This window comes from Chelonia mydas, chromosome 3 (genome assembly GCF_015237465.2).
Source record: "Chelonia mydas isolate rCheMyd1 chromosome 3, rCheMyd1.pri.v2, whole genome shotgun sequence".
In the NCBI taxonomy this organism is placed as follows: domain Eukaryota; kingdom Metazoa; phylum Chordata; order Testudines; family Cheloniidae; genus Chelonia; species Chelonia mydas.
The window spans coordinates 130881799-130899732 of NC_057851.1; the positions used below are offsets into that span (position 1 = coordinate 130881799).

At 39.2% G+C, this 17934-nt stretch overlaps 1 protein-coding gene across 2 annotated transcripts; it reads left to right on the forward strand.

Annotated features, from left to right (window-relative positions):
* The first annotated feature begins 469 nt into the window (after positions 1-469).
* EDARADD (EDAR associated death domain) lies at positions 470-17323 on the forward strand. Of its 2 annotated transcripts, XM_037895293.2 has the most exons (6): positions 470-889; positions 3549-3607; positions 5587-5626; positions 8898-8986; positions 13422-13467; positions 16282-17323. In XM_037895293.2, the coding sequence occupies exons 1-6, from the start codon at positions 859-861 to the stop codon at positions 16656-16658; spliced, it is 642 nt and encodes a 213-aa protein (XP_037751221.1). In that variant the 5' UTR covers positions 470-858; the 3' UTR covers positions 16659-17323. The 2 variants fall into 2 exon arrangements, with proteins under 2 accessions (XP_037751221.1, XP_037751222.1); XM_037895294.2 differs by lacking the exons at positions 470-889; positions 3549-3607 and adding an exon at positions 4192-4301.
* Positions 17324-17934: the final 611 nt, after the last annotated feature.

A 17934-nucleotide genomic window follows, 5' to 3' on the forward strand; every position in this document is an offset into this window, starting at 1 on the left:
TCAGGAAAAGAGTAAAAGAGTGTGTGTGTGTATATATATACACACACATATATTAACAGCCAAATTCTACTTTTAGTTACACCTGTGAAAATCCATTGATTAGTAGATTTATTTTGGTGTAACCGAGTAGAATTATATATATACACACACACACTCTATTACTCTTTTCCTGAATATAATTTTCATATATATTTTTTATTCATTATCTTAGCATAATTGAGAAGAATTTATTTCTGGGAATATTAAATACGTTCATGTATTTTATATACACACATATGTACATTTCTATAAATATACTCTCCTACACAAGAGAATCCATTTTATAATGAATTTTATATATATATGAGAAAATTATATTCAGGAAAAGAGTAAAAGAGTGTGTGTGTGTCTCTTTGTGTGTGTGTATATATACACACACACACACACACACTCTATTACTCTTTTCCTGAATATAATTTGCATATGTATATATCTAAATAAAAACCAGCTATACACAGGGGAGAACGACTACTACAGAGGAAGAGCAAAGAAAAACACCTGGCTTTAACGAACGCTGAATGAGAGTTGATGGCAGGGGACAAGCCCCTAGAGGTGACAGGCACGTACACACCTCTGCCCACTTTCAGCCTCAGCTTCTACCTGCAGCTTCCGCTCCCGGGAGAGAATCTTCGCCTCCTGCGTTCAATACCCAACCAGGAAGTGGAGAAGAAAGCAAAGCAGAGAGGGAGGCAGTAGCGCCCGCTCGCATTAGGGTGGGGGGTTACCCGGCCGCGCTGGAGAGGATTTTCCAGTTACGCGCACACACTAATCCGCAGCCTCCGCTTAGCACGGCTGCCAGTCTCCCCACGCACCCGCCCGATGGCTTCTCTGCAGGACCCTCTGCCTGAAGGTAAAGTCTCCACGCCCCGCGGGGACGGAGGGTGCGCGCGCCCCGCTGGAGTCTGGCCGGGGGACGGGGCGGGAGCGCGCGCGGGGGCGGCGCGCGGCCAGGACAGAGCGGCGGGTCTGTGCGGCTGGGGCAGGGCTGGAGGAGGGCGTCGGGAGTGTCGCTTGGGAGCTGCGGCGCGAGCGGGCGCCCGGGCTGGACGCTGACCCTCCCTTACTCTGCTCAGGGCCGGGGCGGCTTTTTCTTCCCTGCTGTGCACGGAGTGTGGTGGAGAGAGCCCGCAGCCGCTTCCGCTGCGCCTAGCCCGCGTGTGCTGCGGAGCTGTGTTCCGTGCGCACAGCTGATCAGCACAAGGGGCTTTCCCCTCCCCTCTTAGTCCAGCCACGTTGGGGATGGGATCAGAGCTGCCAGGTTTTCTCCCGAAGGAAACTTTGCCTATGAAAACTTTCAAGCTAGCACAAGTAAGCCCAGCAAGCCGCTCTGCTTTTGACTGAGGCCGCCAAGCCCCCCTTCTCTCCCCACATTGCGTTTGAAGGAGAGTTTTGGACGAATATTAAAAGTGATTCTTTGCATGTGCATAGCCTCTCACCCCTGAGGATCTCACAGTGCTTTACGATTCACTAGCTCAGGCATGAATAAATTAAACCTGGCAGCACCCGGAAAGGTGCAACACAAGATATTACAAAGAGGTCCAAAAAGTTGCCTGTGCCAGGGAGGTTTTGCGGATTCTGGATCTCGCGGCATTACCTTTTTTTAACTCACTGTACCCATTTTATAGGAGTTAACTCAGGACTCCTGGCCTTGTCTAGACAAGCAGGGCTCTGAGTCCCCCCCACACCCAATCGTGTTAGCTAACAGTTTAGCATGTTCTGTGCTGGTGGAATTTAGCACATGCCCTGTCTACACTAGAGTTTAGAACACATATTAGTTTTTGCTAGCTAATACGATCTAATCTCCCCCCCACCACACACACACACCCCTTTTTTATCCTTTCAAACCAAGGCTTGAGGAAGTGATTAAGGCCAACATTTTCAAACTTGATGACCACTGGCACTTAAATATGAATATGAGTGCATACCATTAGAAACCCGAGTTGGAATATTTCCACTTAAATAACTTCTGTCCAGTCAGTGGCAGAGTTTACACCCTTTATAACAAACTGAGAGATGTAGTACCAAAAGTAAACAGATTCAAATACAGATTCACCAAAAGGCAGAATGTAATGCACTGCAGTATACTTGTACGTAATGCACCATCATGTTTATAATGGTATTTCTGGACCCCATTTGCCTAATCAGTGCCTCATTGTTTATTAGGGCAATATGTCTCTGGGCTTGTCTACATTAAGAATATTTGTACTAGTGTAATTACATTGATGTAGTTATACTGAAACAAAGGGGGGTTTACACCAGTGTAGTTTAATTTGGTAATTATGCTAAAATAGTGTAAGCTTCAGTACCTGCTGGTGTAGAGTGTCTACATTTGAGGTATATTACAAGGAGGGAGCTACATATATGTGATTACAGTGGTGCAAGTTTTCTCAGGGCCGGGGCGGCTTTTTCTTCCCTGCTGTGCACGGACTGTGGTGGAGAGAGCCCGCAGCCGCTTCCGCTGCGCCTAGCCCCGCGTGTGCTGCGGAGCTGTGTTCTCTGCGCACAGCTGATCAGCACAAGGTGATCAGCCCAAAGGTGCACAGCTGATCAGCCCAAACTCCAGCCCAAGCTGCAACATCGAAGCAATGTCTACACAGCTATTTTTAGCATGCTTGCACAAGCCCCACCAGCACAAGTCTGGAAACTAGGGCTGGAAGGCGTGCTCCCAAATGCCGTATAAATAGGGCTGCCAGGCATCCAGGGCAATCAGGGAAGCTTCACGCAAATCCCCTGCGTCCCGCCCCCCCAGTGCTGCCCCCGCAGCTCCAATTGGCCAGGAACCACAGTGGGTCTGCATAGAATAGATCCTGCTGGTGTACACTAGTGGTTCCCTAGTGCGCTTTAACATAGTACCGATTGAAGCAATATTACATTAAAGTGCACTAGGGAACATTATAGAGAGATTACTCACTAGAGTATATACTACAGTATACATTACTCATTATAAAAATTCAAAAATTGCTAAAAATACTCCCCCAATGAAATTAATAAATTCCGAAAAACAGAAGCACTAAATATAGTTCATCTTAGTCCAAATTTACTTTCCCGTTAAGTTTTGAGCTATATTCTGTTGTTATAATACTATATTAGTCCTCTTCATTATTAATTTCTTATATGGGGTATTTCCCTGTTTGGAGAAGGCCGCTAATGCACAACTGAGTACAGCTATTCAGAGAAAGGAATGTTTTATCCATTTTAGCTGTTTTCTGGTTTAATTATTTATTGTTGAACTATTTATGATATTTTTAAAATAATAATTTAAAATATTTATTTGCACCTACCTGTTATCAGGTATAACCTCTGATGGTATTGTTGACAAGAATTTCTCATCTGTCAGCTAGCACCTGTGACTAACCCTTTATACTTTATGACGTGTTCCCATCGTAAATGAACTCCTGCGTAACTGATGTACAGTTTCATCTTGGTGAGCTGGTGAGGGAAAGTGCATGAGTGACCAAACAGACATAGTTTGAGGAACATGAAAAAGCTTACTTATTTGTTTCTGGCAGATCATGCTGCAAAAGAGCCTGTGGAAGATACAGATCCAAGCACTTTTCCATTAGAAATGGTAGGTGTGTCTGGTTTTGTTCCAATATAACTTTAATACTTGGTTATCTAATATTTAGTTTATAGCTTTTTACAGATATTTAATTCTGGGATGCTCTCAAAAACCCAAGAGTATGCTTGACTGAAACCGGGCACATGATTGTCTACTAGGTAATTAACACCATTGTACACAATGAAATGTTATGCAGATAACTTCAACTCACTTGTAAATTAAAAAAATGAATTGTTACATCATATGTATCTTGAATAAATCAATAAATAATCATGGGTGAAACCCACATTTAGATTGTAATCTCTTTCAGACAAGACTTTCTCTCACTAGGTGCTTATACAGTGTCATGTATCATACAGGAGTCATGATCTCTGTTGGGGTTTCCAGGTGATGCTATAGTACAAACAGTAATAATAGTACTGTGCATCTCCCTAGAAATTGGTATGAGATCTTCACCCAGAAACTTAATTATTGTTTATATATAGTCTAAGCGCTTCCTTTAAATGTTGTGGCTGATAGCTAGATAAGGCATTAGAAATGCATGTGACAAAAAACAAGGCTCTGCCAGATGTGGGGGTGAACTGAGTGAAGAGATGTTTTACTGACTAGTAGATTTACAGCCTTCACTGCATGCTTTTCTTTGTTGGTGTGTCCTGGGATATTCAGAGAAGCAAATCTTATGCTGGCACATGGAGTATATTGGGTAAAAAGAATATTTAAATGCTCTGTAATCTTTAAAAGGACTTTTTGAATTTGGCTCTAGGTTGTTTACTCTGGGTAACAGTAAATAAAAAAAGAGACTGATGATAAATATATTATGCAGCCCAGAGTAGATTAGTGTATAATGTATCAGTATGGGTGTTTTTAAAAGTACCTTATCTTGTTTGTAAATTGTGGATTTGTCACGCAGCAACATGAATAATGAGAGGGAAAACTATTATTTTCCTGGGGGGACTTCTTCCAATTCAGAAGCCTAGTATCGAAGTATCAGCAGAAAACAGAGAAGAAGTGTAAATATTGACCTTAGCCTGTAGCTTTTTTGGGAAAATCAGTTTAGTAATTTAGGTCCTGATCCTGTATTGTGATCCATTAGTGCCAACTTCTGAGCATGTGTGAAGTCCCACTGAAATAAATGGGACTTTGCACAGGTCCATGCTAGCAGACCTTGATGTAGGAATGGGGTCGTTACTGCCATTTTGTGGTTTGTGATTGCTTAAATTAAAGACTCTGATCTTCAACTGTCTTTAAGGAATAATTTAACTCTAACTGAGTTATTATGTTTGTCTGATACAAATGCAAGTTATTTTTTTTTAATTATTTTGTTTCTAAATGAGGAGGATTTTAATTTGTTTGGTGCGAGAGTCTATAAAAAACTGATGGAAGCGTCTTCTTGTCTTTAGACGCTGCTAGAGGTAACGTGGGAGCAAGCAGATGTCTAGGTCTCGTAGTAAACTATAGCGTAGAAGTCGGAATATGTTTGTGTTGTAAATCAGCAGATATGTCCATAAACTGGGTAGCTGTATTTTAGTTTTGCATTTTAATCAGGTTTTAATTTTAATTTTCAAGCAAAGAGACCTTTCATTGTTCTTTAGTAAGAATGCTTGTAATAACGGGACCATCTTTATTATTGTGGCTACTCTTGATACACACCAGTAAGCTGAGAAACTGACCCAGAGAAATTGAGGCCACTGGCACAGAGCTAAAATTAAAACTCAGAATTTCTTGGCTCCCAGTCCTGTGCTCAGTCTACTAAACCACATTGCATTTCAAGAAACTGCAGCAAAAACAAACGATATAATTTAGGATTGTAAATAATCCCCAGACTACCTGTGTTAGTATCTGTTTGGCCCATCTGTAATCATTCATTACTATATTGATGTGAACTTAAATGCCATTTTAAAAAGGCATAGTGGTAACTATAAAGTTTTCAATGTACTTTTTATCAAGTACTGGAAATAACAAACATATGTCTTGGTCTTTTTGGACAGAGAGAAAAGTATCCTGTCCAAGATACACGGCTACCTAAAGGTAAGCACAGCAAACTCCAGCTATTATAAATATGGTACATTATTGTAGTACATAGGTATACGAAACACACGGAAATAGTCTATTCATTTGTTCTGTATTTTTACATTGTAACAGTTTATGCAGTGTAATGATTTTTTTTTTTAAATGTGTGTTATTAATGTTACCTCTGGTGTTTGCCATCAGAGCTCAGCTTCGGTCTAAAAGCTGATTATATCAACAGAAGATCTTGGTTCTCAACTTTGAAGGAAGTTATAATAAGCCAATGCCACACACACATACACACACACAATTCCCAGATTAGAGGGAAATACAAATATTTGAAAAATGGCTTTGAGAGGGTTACCTGTGTGTCTGCAGGTGATCAGAAATTCATTTGGGAGCCCAGAAATATTCAGTGGACTTCTGCACTGATCAAATCCTGAGCCCTGCAACCAATCCCATCATTAAGCCTTTAATCCTTCTACCACACTAGCTCCCTTGACCTCTCCCTCTTTTTTATTTTTGCATCCCAGACCCTGCTGCAGGCTTCCTTCCAAGGAATGTCTTGAGAGTGCCTTGAGCCTCAGTACTCCTCCAAGCATAGTGTTCTGAATCCTATGATGCATGTAAAGCCTGAGGACGGATCCAGGATCCAATTGGGAAGAGACGTTGAAAAAGTTAGGGTAAAGACTGATGAGCTGGGTAAACTAAAACTGGGGTTCCAAGGGAGGATTGAGGATTATTTAAGAGACTTGAAGGAGCCAGCAATAGAAATGAGGTGCCATTGAGAATACCAAGAGAAGGGGAATAGATTGGAGGGGAGAAGGGTATAGTACTTTGAACCTGTTCAGTTGCAGGCAGACTGCTCACCTCTTCAAAGTGGTTTTTCTTAAAATTTCTTAAATTTTGTTAATTTCCCTATAGCTTTCCTATCTAAATTGTATTTTTTCTTACTCTTATGGCATTAGTTCATTGTATCTTCCCCTCCAAAGAAAATCAGATTTCTAAATAAACATGTAACTGTTTCAAAGCTGTTTAAAATCTGATGCTACATGTTTAATAGAATTAATTACAAGTAAAATTGAAGGGAAATGGAAATTGTGGCATTTTCTGTTGAAAGGAAGTTTCATCATGATCTGTGTAAAGATATAAAAGTATTAATGGAGCTTAGCATTTCCTGTCTGAGAATGGGAAGTGATGTGAAACACCTATTAATATTCTGTAAACTTCTGCAGTCTAAAATTTTCCTTATAATTAATTTTCTCAAAAGTCTAGCACTGTTGTGGGTTTGGAAACTGTATGACGTTAACCTTAGATTGTTCCTTAGATATTGGCCTTTTGATCTGCTGGAGAGACTGAATTTTCATCACTATTCAACATGATTTGGAAAAAAAAAAATAGTTTTATAAATGTTGCTGAATCTATAAGTGAATAAAATGTGTTACAAGAGTTTGCTTTATACGGTTTATGGGCCTGATTCTTTAGTCATTATTTAGGGAAAATTCCAGTTGGCTTTAATGTAAATGTTATCTAAATAGGGTACGGGATCTGGCCCCTTGTTTAAAAATAATTATATGGCCTTATCCAGCAAGATGTTGAGCACCCTCAACTCCCATTAAAGTTAATTAACTCCCATTAAAGTTAATTAACTTTAATGGGAGTTGAGGGCACTCATCACCTTTCAGGATTAGGCCCATATTTTTTTTTTCTCCAAGTTCACTTTTTCATCATAGTTACCGCCTCACCCAAATATTAGAGGCAACAGCCAAAAGAACAGATCAAGTGAAATTTTGGAGGTTGTCTTTTGTAATGTCAGCTGAATTCTTTGCCATTGAATCCTAACATAAGAATGGCCATACTGGGTCAGACCAAAGGTCCATCCAGCCCAGTATCCTGTCTTCCGACAGAGGCCAATGTCAGGTGCCCCAGAGGGAATGAACAGAACAGGTAATCATCAAGTGATCCGTCCCCTGTCGCCCATTCCCAGCTTCTGGCAATCAGAGGCTAGGGACACCATCCCTGCCCATCCTGGCTAATAGCCACTGATGGACCTATCCTGCATGAACTTATCTAGTTCTTTTTTGAACCCTGTTCAAGATCATCAATAAGGAATCTGTGTCAGATATCAGCTGCTGTCAGAGGCAGGCTATTGGATTTTAGGGATCAATAGTCTAATAAATAATGGCAAATTCTAAGTGAAAGAAGAAAAGAAAATCCTTACTTTTTTTGTTTGTTTGTTTAAACCAGAAGGGGATATGGAGGTAAGGAAGCCAGTATATATGTCTCGTTCCTCTAACCAGAGTATTCAAAAAGATAAGAACAGTTGAGGCATTCCACTGTTTCTTAATAGGAGTCTTATTGCTAGAGAGAATAATAAACTCATATGCATTTTTATCGCTAAAAAGCCGTTCAACATTATAAGAGTCTTGGAGGAATCTGACATGTCTAGGATAACCTCCTTTCAGCCACAAGTCAGCAGTTCATCCCAAGTCAGTAGAGCAATTAACATGGATTTAAACACTTGCTTAAAGTTAAACACATGCTGAAATGCTTTGCTGAACTGGGGCCTTATTAATCACAGAGTGAAATTCAACCCTATGCGCAGAACTGGCAAAAGGCTTATGTATCACTTAATTCCTATTTTCAGAGCCTAAGTTGGAGATGAAAGGTAAATAGACTTTGTGCTGTCCCTCTTCATAAGGGTGAATTTCAACCCACCTCTATATACTCACAAAGGTGTATAGACAGTTTTTAAGGTGCAGTGAGTAAAACCTGGGGGGAGGAGGGGGTACGTGTGCTTCAGGAAGGGTCCGGAGCAGGATGAGCATAATCCAAACTTGGGGAGAGGAGAAGGCAGAATATCGAGAATTTTTAGAAAGTCATTAAAACAAAGCAGAAAGGAGTTTTGCTGATTGTCAAGTACTTTCACTTTTTCAGCTATCTTTGATTTATTGGCTGGGTAAACACTATGTTGGTGCTGCTCCTGGTCAATCTGCTGAAGGAAGAATGTAGCCCTGCTATCCATAATAGTGTGTTGGAGATGCAGAGTAAACATTTTACATATACCCTGATGTGTGACCTCTGATAGTGCTTTCTATCTGCACAGTCCAGTCATTAACAATTTAAGATTATGTTAAATCCATTTTACATTTCCCAATGACCCATTATCGTATGCGATTAAATCTTGTGTGTTAGACTTGTATGAAGTCTGCCATATTTTTTGTTTGAGAGTCTTGTTACTTAAGCTTATATTTGGGTGAAAGACCAACATTTCAGAATCTCTTTGCCTTAGATGAGGAGTACCTAACAGATAAAGTTACATTGGAAATAGCATCTATTAACATCAGGAGTCTTACATCAGATTCTGACCTAATACAACAGGTAAGGGAAATGCTTTTCAAATTTAAACTATCTGTTTGAGAAACCCATGAGTGCATATTAAACTAAGCTTTTAAAGTTATTTTTGTTGATGAAAGAAAGCTATTAATATTAATCACAACTTTCTCTAGACTGCATGGAGTCATTCAGTAAAATGAGATTGGAAATAGAATATCCATTTAAGAATGCTGGGTGAAATGTACTCTATACACAAAGCCTATGCATTCTGTAAGCCCTATTTGAGGGGCTTAAGTGGGACTTGAGTGGTGAATAGGTCTTGTGCTGACTCCTTTGCTTAGGATTGAGTTTTGTTTACAGTGAACCTAGTTCTAGTGACATTGTACTTATAGTGCAGTGGAAATCCAAAATTGCTTCAATTTGAATCCAGGCTTGAACTCTTCTGACAAGGGCAAATCCTGCCCCCACACGCCATCCCCACTCAGCCTGCGGCAGAACAGATGTGGTTCCACTGTGCTGAGTGGGCAGGGAGCCTGGAGCCCAGGCAGGGTCATGCTGCAGAATCCAGTTCTACCAGAATTCCTTTCACACTGATATGGGGGATAGGATTAAAAACAGGGCTAGTGGATTCACAGCTATACAGAGCCATCATTTTTTCCTCCAGCCTTCACTTCCCCTAGATGAGGTTTGCAACCAGGGAAGTGGTTATTGCAGAGCAGCCTCGGAGTTGGGGTTGGGGTTATCTTATTTCTCCCCTGCATCAAGTCCTTATACATGGACTTTGAGAGAGTATTTTTCCCACAGTGAAGCTTCACTCTAATGTTCCACTGTAAATGGGCAACACTGTGCAAATCCCATTGGCATGTCACAGTTATCACCTACCAGATAGTGTTAGAGGCTGAATTCCTGGGGATTTTCTCTTTTGGGTTGAGCAGAGGAGAAGACAGATTGGCACTATCTCATGGGGAGAAGGGGATTTCTTATCATGAAGTGGAGAAAATTTGTTGCCTGAGAGTCCCTCTTCTATTATACTGAAACTGGGTATAATGAAGGCTTTTTATAGTGACAAAACACTTCACTATACAGCTGTTTCACTGGATTTAGATTTGTAGGGCCCTCTAAAAGCCTATCTTGCCTGGAGGGTAGCTTGTTCTTCTGGTCCCTCTGCAAACACATAAGACAAATGTATAACTGCAAATCTAAGCAAAGCTGTTTTTTTAATTAGTGGGCAATAAAATAGTCCTGTTAAATAGCAATATTTTAATGGACAGTTACATATCTTTGCAATAAAGTGATGTTGGATAAGCCTCTGTGCTTCAGAGTTGACATGTGGAAGATAGCTGAACTGCTAAAATAAAAAATGTGTATGTCACAAATAAGTGGCCTTTTGAAATCCTATAGTTTACAAGAAAATATTTTTTTATTAAACAAAAAAAAATGAGGACTCTGAGTCCATGGGAAATAAAACTTTACCTCCTTCTTTGCCCATGCTGTCGCAGTCCTACCATTGCCAACTGTCATGATTTGATCATGAGTCTTGAGATTTTTGATGTTAAAACCCCAGTTTCTGAAAGCACTTACATGAGTATCTCGGCTCTCATTTTAAAAAAAAATAGATTTGAGGCCTCATGTTTGCAGGAAAAAAAATATGAAAATATACTTGAGTGCACGCTAATGGCTCAGAAATCATAAGACAAATAAAAAGAACCCAAATTTAATATTTTTTTAAAAAAAAACATGATTTTTAATTTACTCTCCAGATTTTGGGCCAGACTCAATTTTTCAATGCTTGGGTTGGCAAAACTGAAATTCCGATATATCAAACACCCATTGACTTTCTCATAGACACTTCTCAACCAGATTCATATCATAATATGACTGTAAATTATCTCTATGTTGAAGAGCAAGACATCCAGTTCTGGCCAACGTTTTTAGACAGTCATTGTTCAAGATCCTGAGTTAAAAGCTGCTGAATGAAAAGCCCCGGGCTGACATTCTATCTAGCTACAGCTGAAATGATGCTGGTAAGAGGAGGAAAGTACTTGGAGAAGATGGCAAGTACTTTCCTCTTACTTTGATGGGGGGTGCATCCATTGTTGAACCTTTCTTGAGCATGTACCAAACACTGTGATCATTTTGTGATGTGGAAGACTGTGCATTAGAGAACAGAAAGAAATCTGTAAACACATCTGCATTTGTGACCATCCGGCCCACTGCAGTAGTGGGTGTGGCAGGGGAGATAGTGAAAACAGCATGCAAATGTTCCCTTTTGGGGGAAATGTGGGGAATTTTTGATAGAATATCTTGTACAAATTTACTTTCCCTGTAATTGGATTAGATCATGTGTGTATATGTGTTCACCACATCAGCTGAAACTACCTATACTGGTTATAGGCTTTGCAAAAATCAAATTTTTATTTTTTTATAATTTTGATGGACAATATCAATGATTATTTTAAGCATTTTTTAATTTTTATGCATTTAAATTTTAACAGTTGTGGAAGTGATGGGATGTGTCAGACAATTGGGAAGGTCAAACAATAATTATGTAATGACAATAGATATGAGATTCAAAAAATTAAAGCTTTATAACCGTTAAAACCCAGATTGGCAACAGCACATATGAAAATGTACAAAATAAATATCCCTAAATGAAACTGGAATAAGTTCTCAAGCAGCATTTTTTTTCTTTGCCTATCTGTAAATCTTGATTTTTATCAATGGAAATATATTTTTGTCAGTTTGTCTCTCTATGGTGAAATTGACGTTTACAAATAATAATCTTAATCCTTCCAAGCACAACTATTTGTAATGGATTTAATAATACAGTGTCAGTAGGAATAGGGCATCTTGTTATGATGTATTGTAACCTACACAGTTTACTTGTATTTGCATGCACAGCCTGCAAAATGCAGTGAAGTACTCTATGATACTTTTGAATGAATGACACTATACAAAAGTCTGCTGTCTTTTATTGCACTTGTCTAAAGAGGAAACCCTTTCTGCTTTCATCTTCAAACCATTTTATCTGGGCTTGCTTGCACCCACACAACGAGTGAGGGCAGCTACTCATGTCTTCTTACTCCCTCACTCATTGCCTCAGCCACAGGGTCATAGTGCCTTCCTTTGGGTGTTAGATGTTGCTTTCAAGGAATATAGATGTTGCAATGACACATGTTGTCACCTCAAACTATTACATTATTTTCTCTACATTTAATTAGCTGACAAAAAGCAGTTGAGTGCACATTAGCTTCAAAAGAAAGAAGATTTTGAACTGAGCCAGCAGAAATATTCAATTCCAGCCCTTGTCTAGAACTATTTCCTGTATCTAAAAAGCCTTTAAAGAAGCTCTGCCAAATTCCATAGAGTCAGTGGAACAATCCCTTATTGCTGCATGCAACAGACAGTGGGCCAGCTGAGGATCTGGCCCACCCTCTAATAAAAAAAATGGGACATGGAAATCTTCTAAGTCAAACAATCTGAATCACTGAAAAGCTGTAGGTACTCTATAAAAAAATTCTAAGGACTCCCCCCAAGATTATGGCATGTTAGTGACTCTTAATTGCAATTCTGCAATAATATTTCATGCCTATATGCCAGAAAGTCACCTTGTAACAGTTGTACATTGCCTAACCTACCATTTTCAAACACTGAGTACTTTAATGAACTAACATCAATAAAATGTCATTAAGGAAAATTAAACAAGCCAGGATAGCATGGGAGAGAGAGCACGAACTATTCCAAATATACAAGATGGAGTGTGGTACTGCATAATCATAAGGATAGTGAGTCATTCAACAGTTTTCTAACATTCAACATGTCTATAACCAGAAGGTCCAATTCTGGGGTCACTGACACCTCGGGTGATCAGACAGCAAATGTGAAAAATCGGGACAGGGAGTGGGGGGGGTAATAGGAGCCTATATAAGAAAAAGACCCAAAAATCGGGATTGTCCCTATAAAATCAGGACATCAGGTCACCCTACTTACACCAGTGTAACAGTAAGGTGTTACTCCCAATTTGTACTGGTGTAACTGAGAGGTGAAATTAGCCTGAAGATTGTAGATGTCTTCACTTAACATGTTATCCACTGCTGTCATGAATTTCTGTGGGAGCAACCCCAAGACTGATAAGCAGGGATTTATAGTTACATACAAGGTGCTGTTCTTTTCTGTTCTGTTCACAAATAGTTTAATACAAACCTGTCACTACTGAGAGTGAAAATGATAGGTCAGTGCAAGAACTGTTTAAAACTCTAACCCTATATCATAGGATGAATCAAAATGTAAATATGTTGCATAAAAAGTTTGCAAATTGTCAGGAAACACAGACACACGCACAAAAAGTATTTTCTGTTCAGTTAATCAGTTAAGTCAGTTTCTTTCTAAACTGACTCTCCACTTGGTAAACTAGATCAATAAAGTTATTGCGTGTTATTTGAATACATGATTTTAATTCAAGGTTACTTTTTGTTTGTAGCCAAAAGAGAGTGATAGTCAAAGCAATACTGGAGAATCACTTTCAGGTAATTTATTGGCTTTACCATATATGTATGTAGTTATTTTTTATGATAGATTTTCTTCAGAAAAGTCTTTGTGAGGGTGATGTTTAGAATTACCTAGAAAGGCTTGGGGATCCAGAGTATATGAGGCTTCTCTCTTTTGCTTTTAATATTCCGTGCAGGGCATAGTGCCAGAAGTTTATTTGATTTATAGATAGCTACAAACTGCTCGTCAATTTCTTTTTGATGAAATTCACCTCACTGAGCACACACAGCAGAATGAGATGAAATTAAGATAGGGGCCAATAATGCATTCTCTGCACAGCGAGAACTTCAGTTAGGTCAAATGGAGTTAGCTTTGCTCATACCTGAGTAAAGTGAGCAGGATTTGGCCCATTGACTTCATCACAAGAAAAGCGGTATTACTTATATACCTTTATATTTAGCTATAAAAAAAACCTGCAAGGCCTTATGGAATGCCTGAAAGCAGAGATGTCTCCCTCTACTCAGCACTAGTAGGCCTCAGCTGGAGTACTGTGACCAATTCTGAGCACTACACTTTAGGAAAGATTTAAATAAATTAGAGGGAGTCCAGAAGACAGCAACAAAATTGATAAAAGATTTAGAAAAACTGACCTATGAGGAAATGTTAAAAAAAACCTGGGCATGTTTAGTCTTGAGCAAAGAAGACTGAGGGGGCCTGATTTCAATCTTCAAATGTGGTAAGGGCTGTTATCAAAAGGATAGTGAGCAATTGTTCTCCATGTCCACTGAAGGTAGGACAAGAAGTAATGGGCTTAATCTTCAGCAAGGGAGATTTAGGTTAGCTATTAGGAAAAAAATTGTAATTAAAAGGGTAGTTAAGTTCTGGGATAAGCTTCCAAGAAAGGTTGTGGCATCTCCATCATTGGAGGCTCTTAAAAAAAGGTCTGACAGACATAAGAACATAAGAACGGCCATACTGGGTCAGACCAATGGCCCATCTAGCCCAGTATCCTGTCTTCCGACAGTGGCCTATGCCAGGTGCCACAGAGGGAATGAACAGAACAGGTAATTATCAAGTGGTCATCCCTTGTCGGCCATTCCAGACCAAAGGACTCCTGTCAGAGATGGTCTAGGTTCACTTAGTCCTGCCTCAGCACAGGGGGCTGCACTTGATGACCTCTCCAGCTCCCTTCCAGCCCTACATTTCTGTGATTCTAGGTCATGAGAGCTTGTGCATCCCTTCCATGGGTGACTATGCATTCTCATAAAACTGTGTTGTTGCACACTGTGACAGGTTGGACCCCCTAAGGTGCCACCTGATGTGCTGAGATACCACTGAGCCTGCCTGTTCTGCCGGCATGGGCCCCCTTTTTACCTGTCTGGCTGAGCCAGGCTATTAAGCCTTCTCCAGCACACACACAGGCAGGGCCACACCCAACTGACACTGAGATCAGCTCTGGGGACGTCCCTAAAAATAGAAAATAATTAACAAGTGGGATTATCTATGAGAGTAGGTGGTTTTGAATATATGATTTGCCCTTTTATAGTTAAACCATTCACGTCTCCTATTCTAATTGTACCTAAACCAATCCTTGATATTGTGGACTCATTATTTCCATCAGTCTTTTGATTAATACTTCCTCTTGCAGCATCTGTTTTTCCAGACTTAATTTGAATATGGTTGGTTTTATATTCCTCTTTCAAACTTGTATGGTAAACAGAAGTTTTAAAAGGTCAAGTGGTTATAAGCTGTGCACATTATCCACCTTTCTGTTGTAGTGTTAGTTTGACCATGGGGGCATCTCTCTTTCTTCATCCATTACATGGCAAAGTTAAAGGTTTACCCATTTCCCCCCAAAAGCCTAACTGTTGAAGAAGTATCCTAGCATACTTTCACACAATAGTCCTGATTGATGGAGTAAGGCCTAATAAAAAGTATTTGCAGGTCAATATTACTAATGCTGGCTTTTGCCTTCTTCTAGGCTGTTACTGCACAAACTAATAGAAGTTACATTTTTAGTGTCTCTCTAGGACCCTTTTGATTCTTTCTGGAAGACTTTTAAATGGCAATCTCTGGTGTCATTACGATAAAGAATATTTCACCACCATACTTTCATATCCAGAAAGTAATTCATTGAGCTTCAGTCTGCTCTATAGCTGTATGAAGAAAATAGGAATACCATTCGAAGTGAATACTTTTCTAAGCATTTGCCTCAGTTACATATATTTGAAATAATCTCCCTTCACAGAACACAACAGAAAGGTGCACTTTAGTATCATTGGAAATATTAGGCATTTGCTTTGTGTGTGTCCATTAGCAAAGAGAATCTTTACTGAAAGAAGACCATCAAATATTTTCTTAAGTCTGCACTGTTATAAAGATGGCTTTTTGGATGGACTAAGCCAGGCTGTGACATCTACCAACATAATCGTAACATTTATCTAGATGAGATGTTAACAGAGATCCTTTCTGTATAGCACTGGTGGCTGTGCAAGTGAAAGTTATGGCAATTTCCATAAAGCGAAGGAAATTCTTCAGGCCATGTAGCCCAGCCCTCACATCATAGTGAAAAGTGGAATCAGTTTGACACCCTTGTTATAAATGAATGTGTATATTTTTAAAAATTATTGTTCTTTGGTTTTATCTTCAGTGTACAACAAAGAGAAACATCAACAAAACTTAAAAGTAGTTTAATTCAATAGGGAAAGAAACTTTATATCCCCATTATTATTTCAGAAATAGTTCTAAGCAACATGATATTCTTCAGCAGTGCCTGAGGGTTTGTGCCATAAAAAGAAGCCATGGAAAACAGAACAGATTCTAACCTTTCAATGTAATGTTTATAATTGTAGATATGAGGAGCTCCTGCAAAGAAAATGGCACCTGCTCCTTATGTTTGTCCCATGCTCCAACCATCAGTGACTTGCTCAATGATGAGGACTTGTTGTACACAATGAGAATAAAGTTGGATCCATGCCACCCTACAGTAAAAAACTGGAGAAATTTTGCAAGCAAATGGGGAATGACCTATGACGAATTGTGTTTCCTGGAACAGAAACAACAAAGCCCTACGTTGGAATTTTTGTTGCGGAACAGTGACAGGACTGTGGAACAATTGATTGATCTGTGTAAATTATATCAAAGAATGGATGTTGTGAAAGTGCTGCTGAAGTGGGTGGAGGAAGAATGGCCAAAGAGAGGGAATGGAACCTATCAGAATCACTTCTAGGTCAAAGAAAATTGTTAGCTTGAAAAATTGACTTGTCTGATTACCACTAGTGAGAGGGAAGCTTTCCTTGTCAGTGAAAGGGCACACACCATCAGTTTATGCAGAATGCAAGCTTTTATTATATATGTATTCCAAGCAAAGATAACCTTCCAAATGTGAACAGAATATTACTAATACAGAGTTGTCTTCCTGAGTCTGCAAACATTTTAAGTCTTTTCCACTGCTCATAGATTTCCCAAGAAGGAGCAGAGTGAAAATGATACAGCATTGAGCAATATGACCCTTGCAAACAGAACCTAGAAAGGAGTGAAACTGACAAGAATGTCAGTTTCCCACTGCTGTTGATTTGTAAAGTTTTGATCAGCAGCCAAGATGCTTGAACCCTTACTGGTAGCCCTGCCTCCATCTTTCATATCAGCTTCTATTTAGTAGGTGTCTGGTAATATTTCAAGCCCTAACAGGAGGAATAAAAGGAGCTGTTAGAAGTGTTTAAATATTTTTGGTGTAGGAACCCCTCTTGTGTTTCCAAGATCAGTTTGCTTTTGCATTATTGGATTAATTTAATGTTTGAATACCCCATTTTGCAAAAATTTCATTTGGATACTCTTTATATATATATATATATATATATATATGACATTAAATGAAACTGTTGTGTAATTCTACTACATTAAAATTATATATTGATTATGGAAGAAATCACATTGAATTCAGAGAATTTCCAAGGCCCACAAGAGTTGGGGACAAAAAAGCAATTGAGAAAATGCTTTATATTAAAAATGAGTTCCAAGAGTTTTGAAGAAAACATTCTGTAGGGGGATTCTTATCTGTTTTTCTCAAATGCTTCTTGTTTTGAGGTGGGAAGATAGTTGTAGCCTCACCCACAGCGTCCTCAGTACTCACTAGGATTTTCCTGTTCAAAGATTGTGGTTTTCTATAAGAGATCACAAAACAGTCCTGTGGGCTGACCCATTTTACTCTTTACTTAGAGACCATTTCCTGCCTGAAAAACAACCCAACACCTTTGTGTCACTTAAGCCATCATAATGTGGCTACTGGAGAGTTTAAGAGGGTTTAAGACTTATCAGTTGCCACAGGGAGTTGGTCTTGTTGATACTTTGAATTTAAATGTTTAAATTTAAAATGTATTTTAGAAAGGATTAGCAATAACTGATATTGCTCTTTTCCCTACAATTCTTACAATATATGTTCAAATATTTTAAAGTCAGTTTGAAAAAATCAGTGTTACAACAGAGCACTTATCGCTATGGTGTCA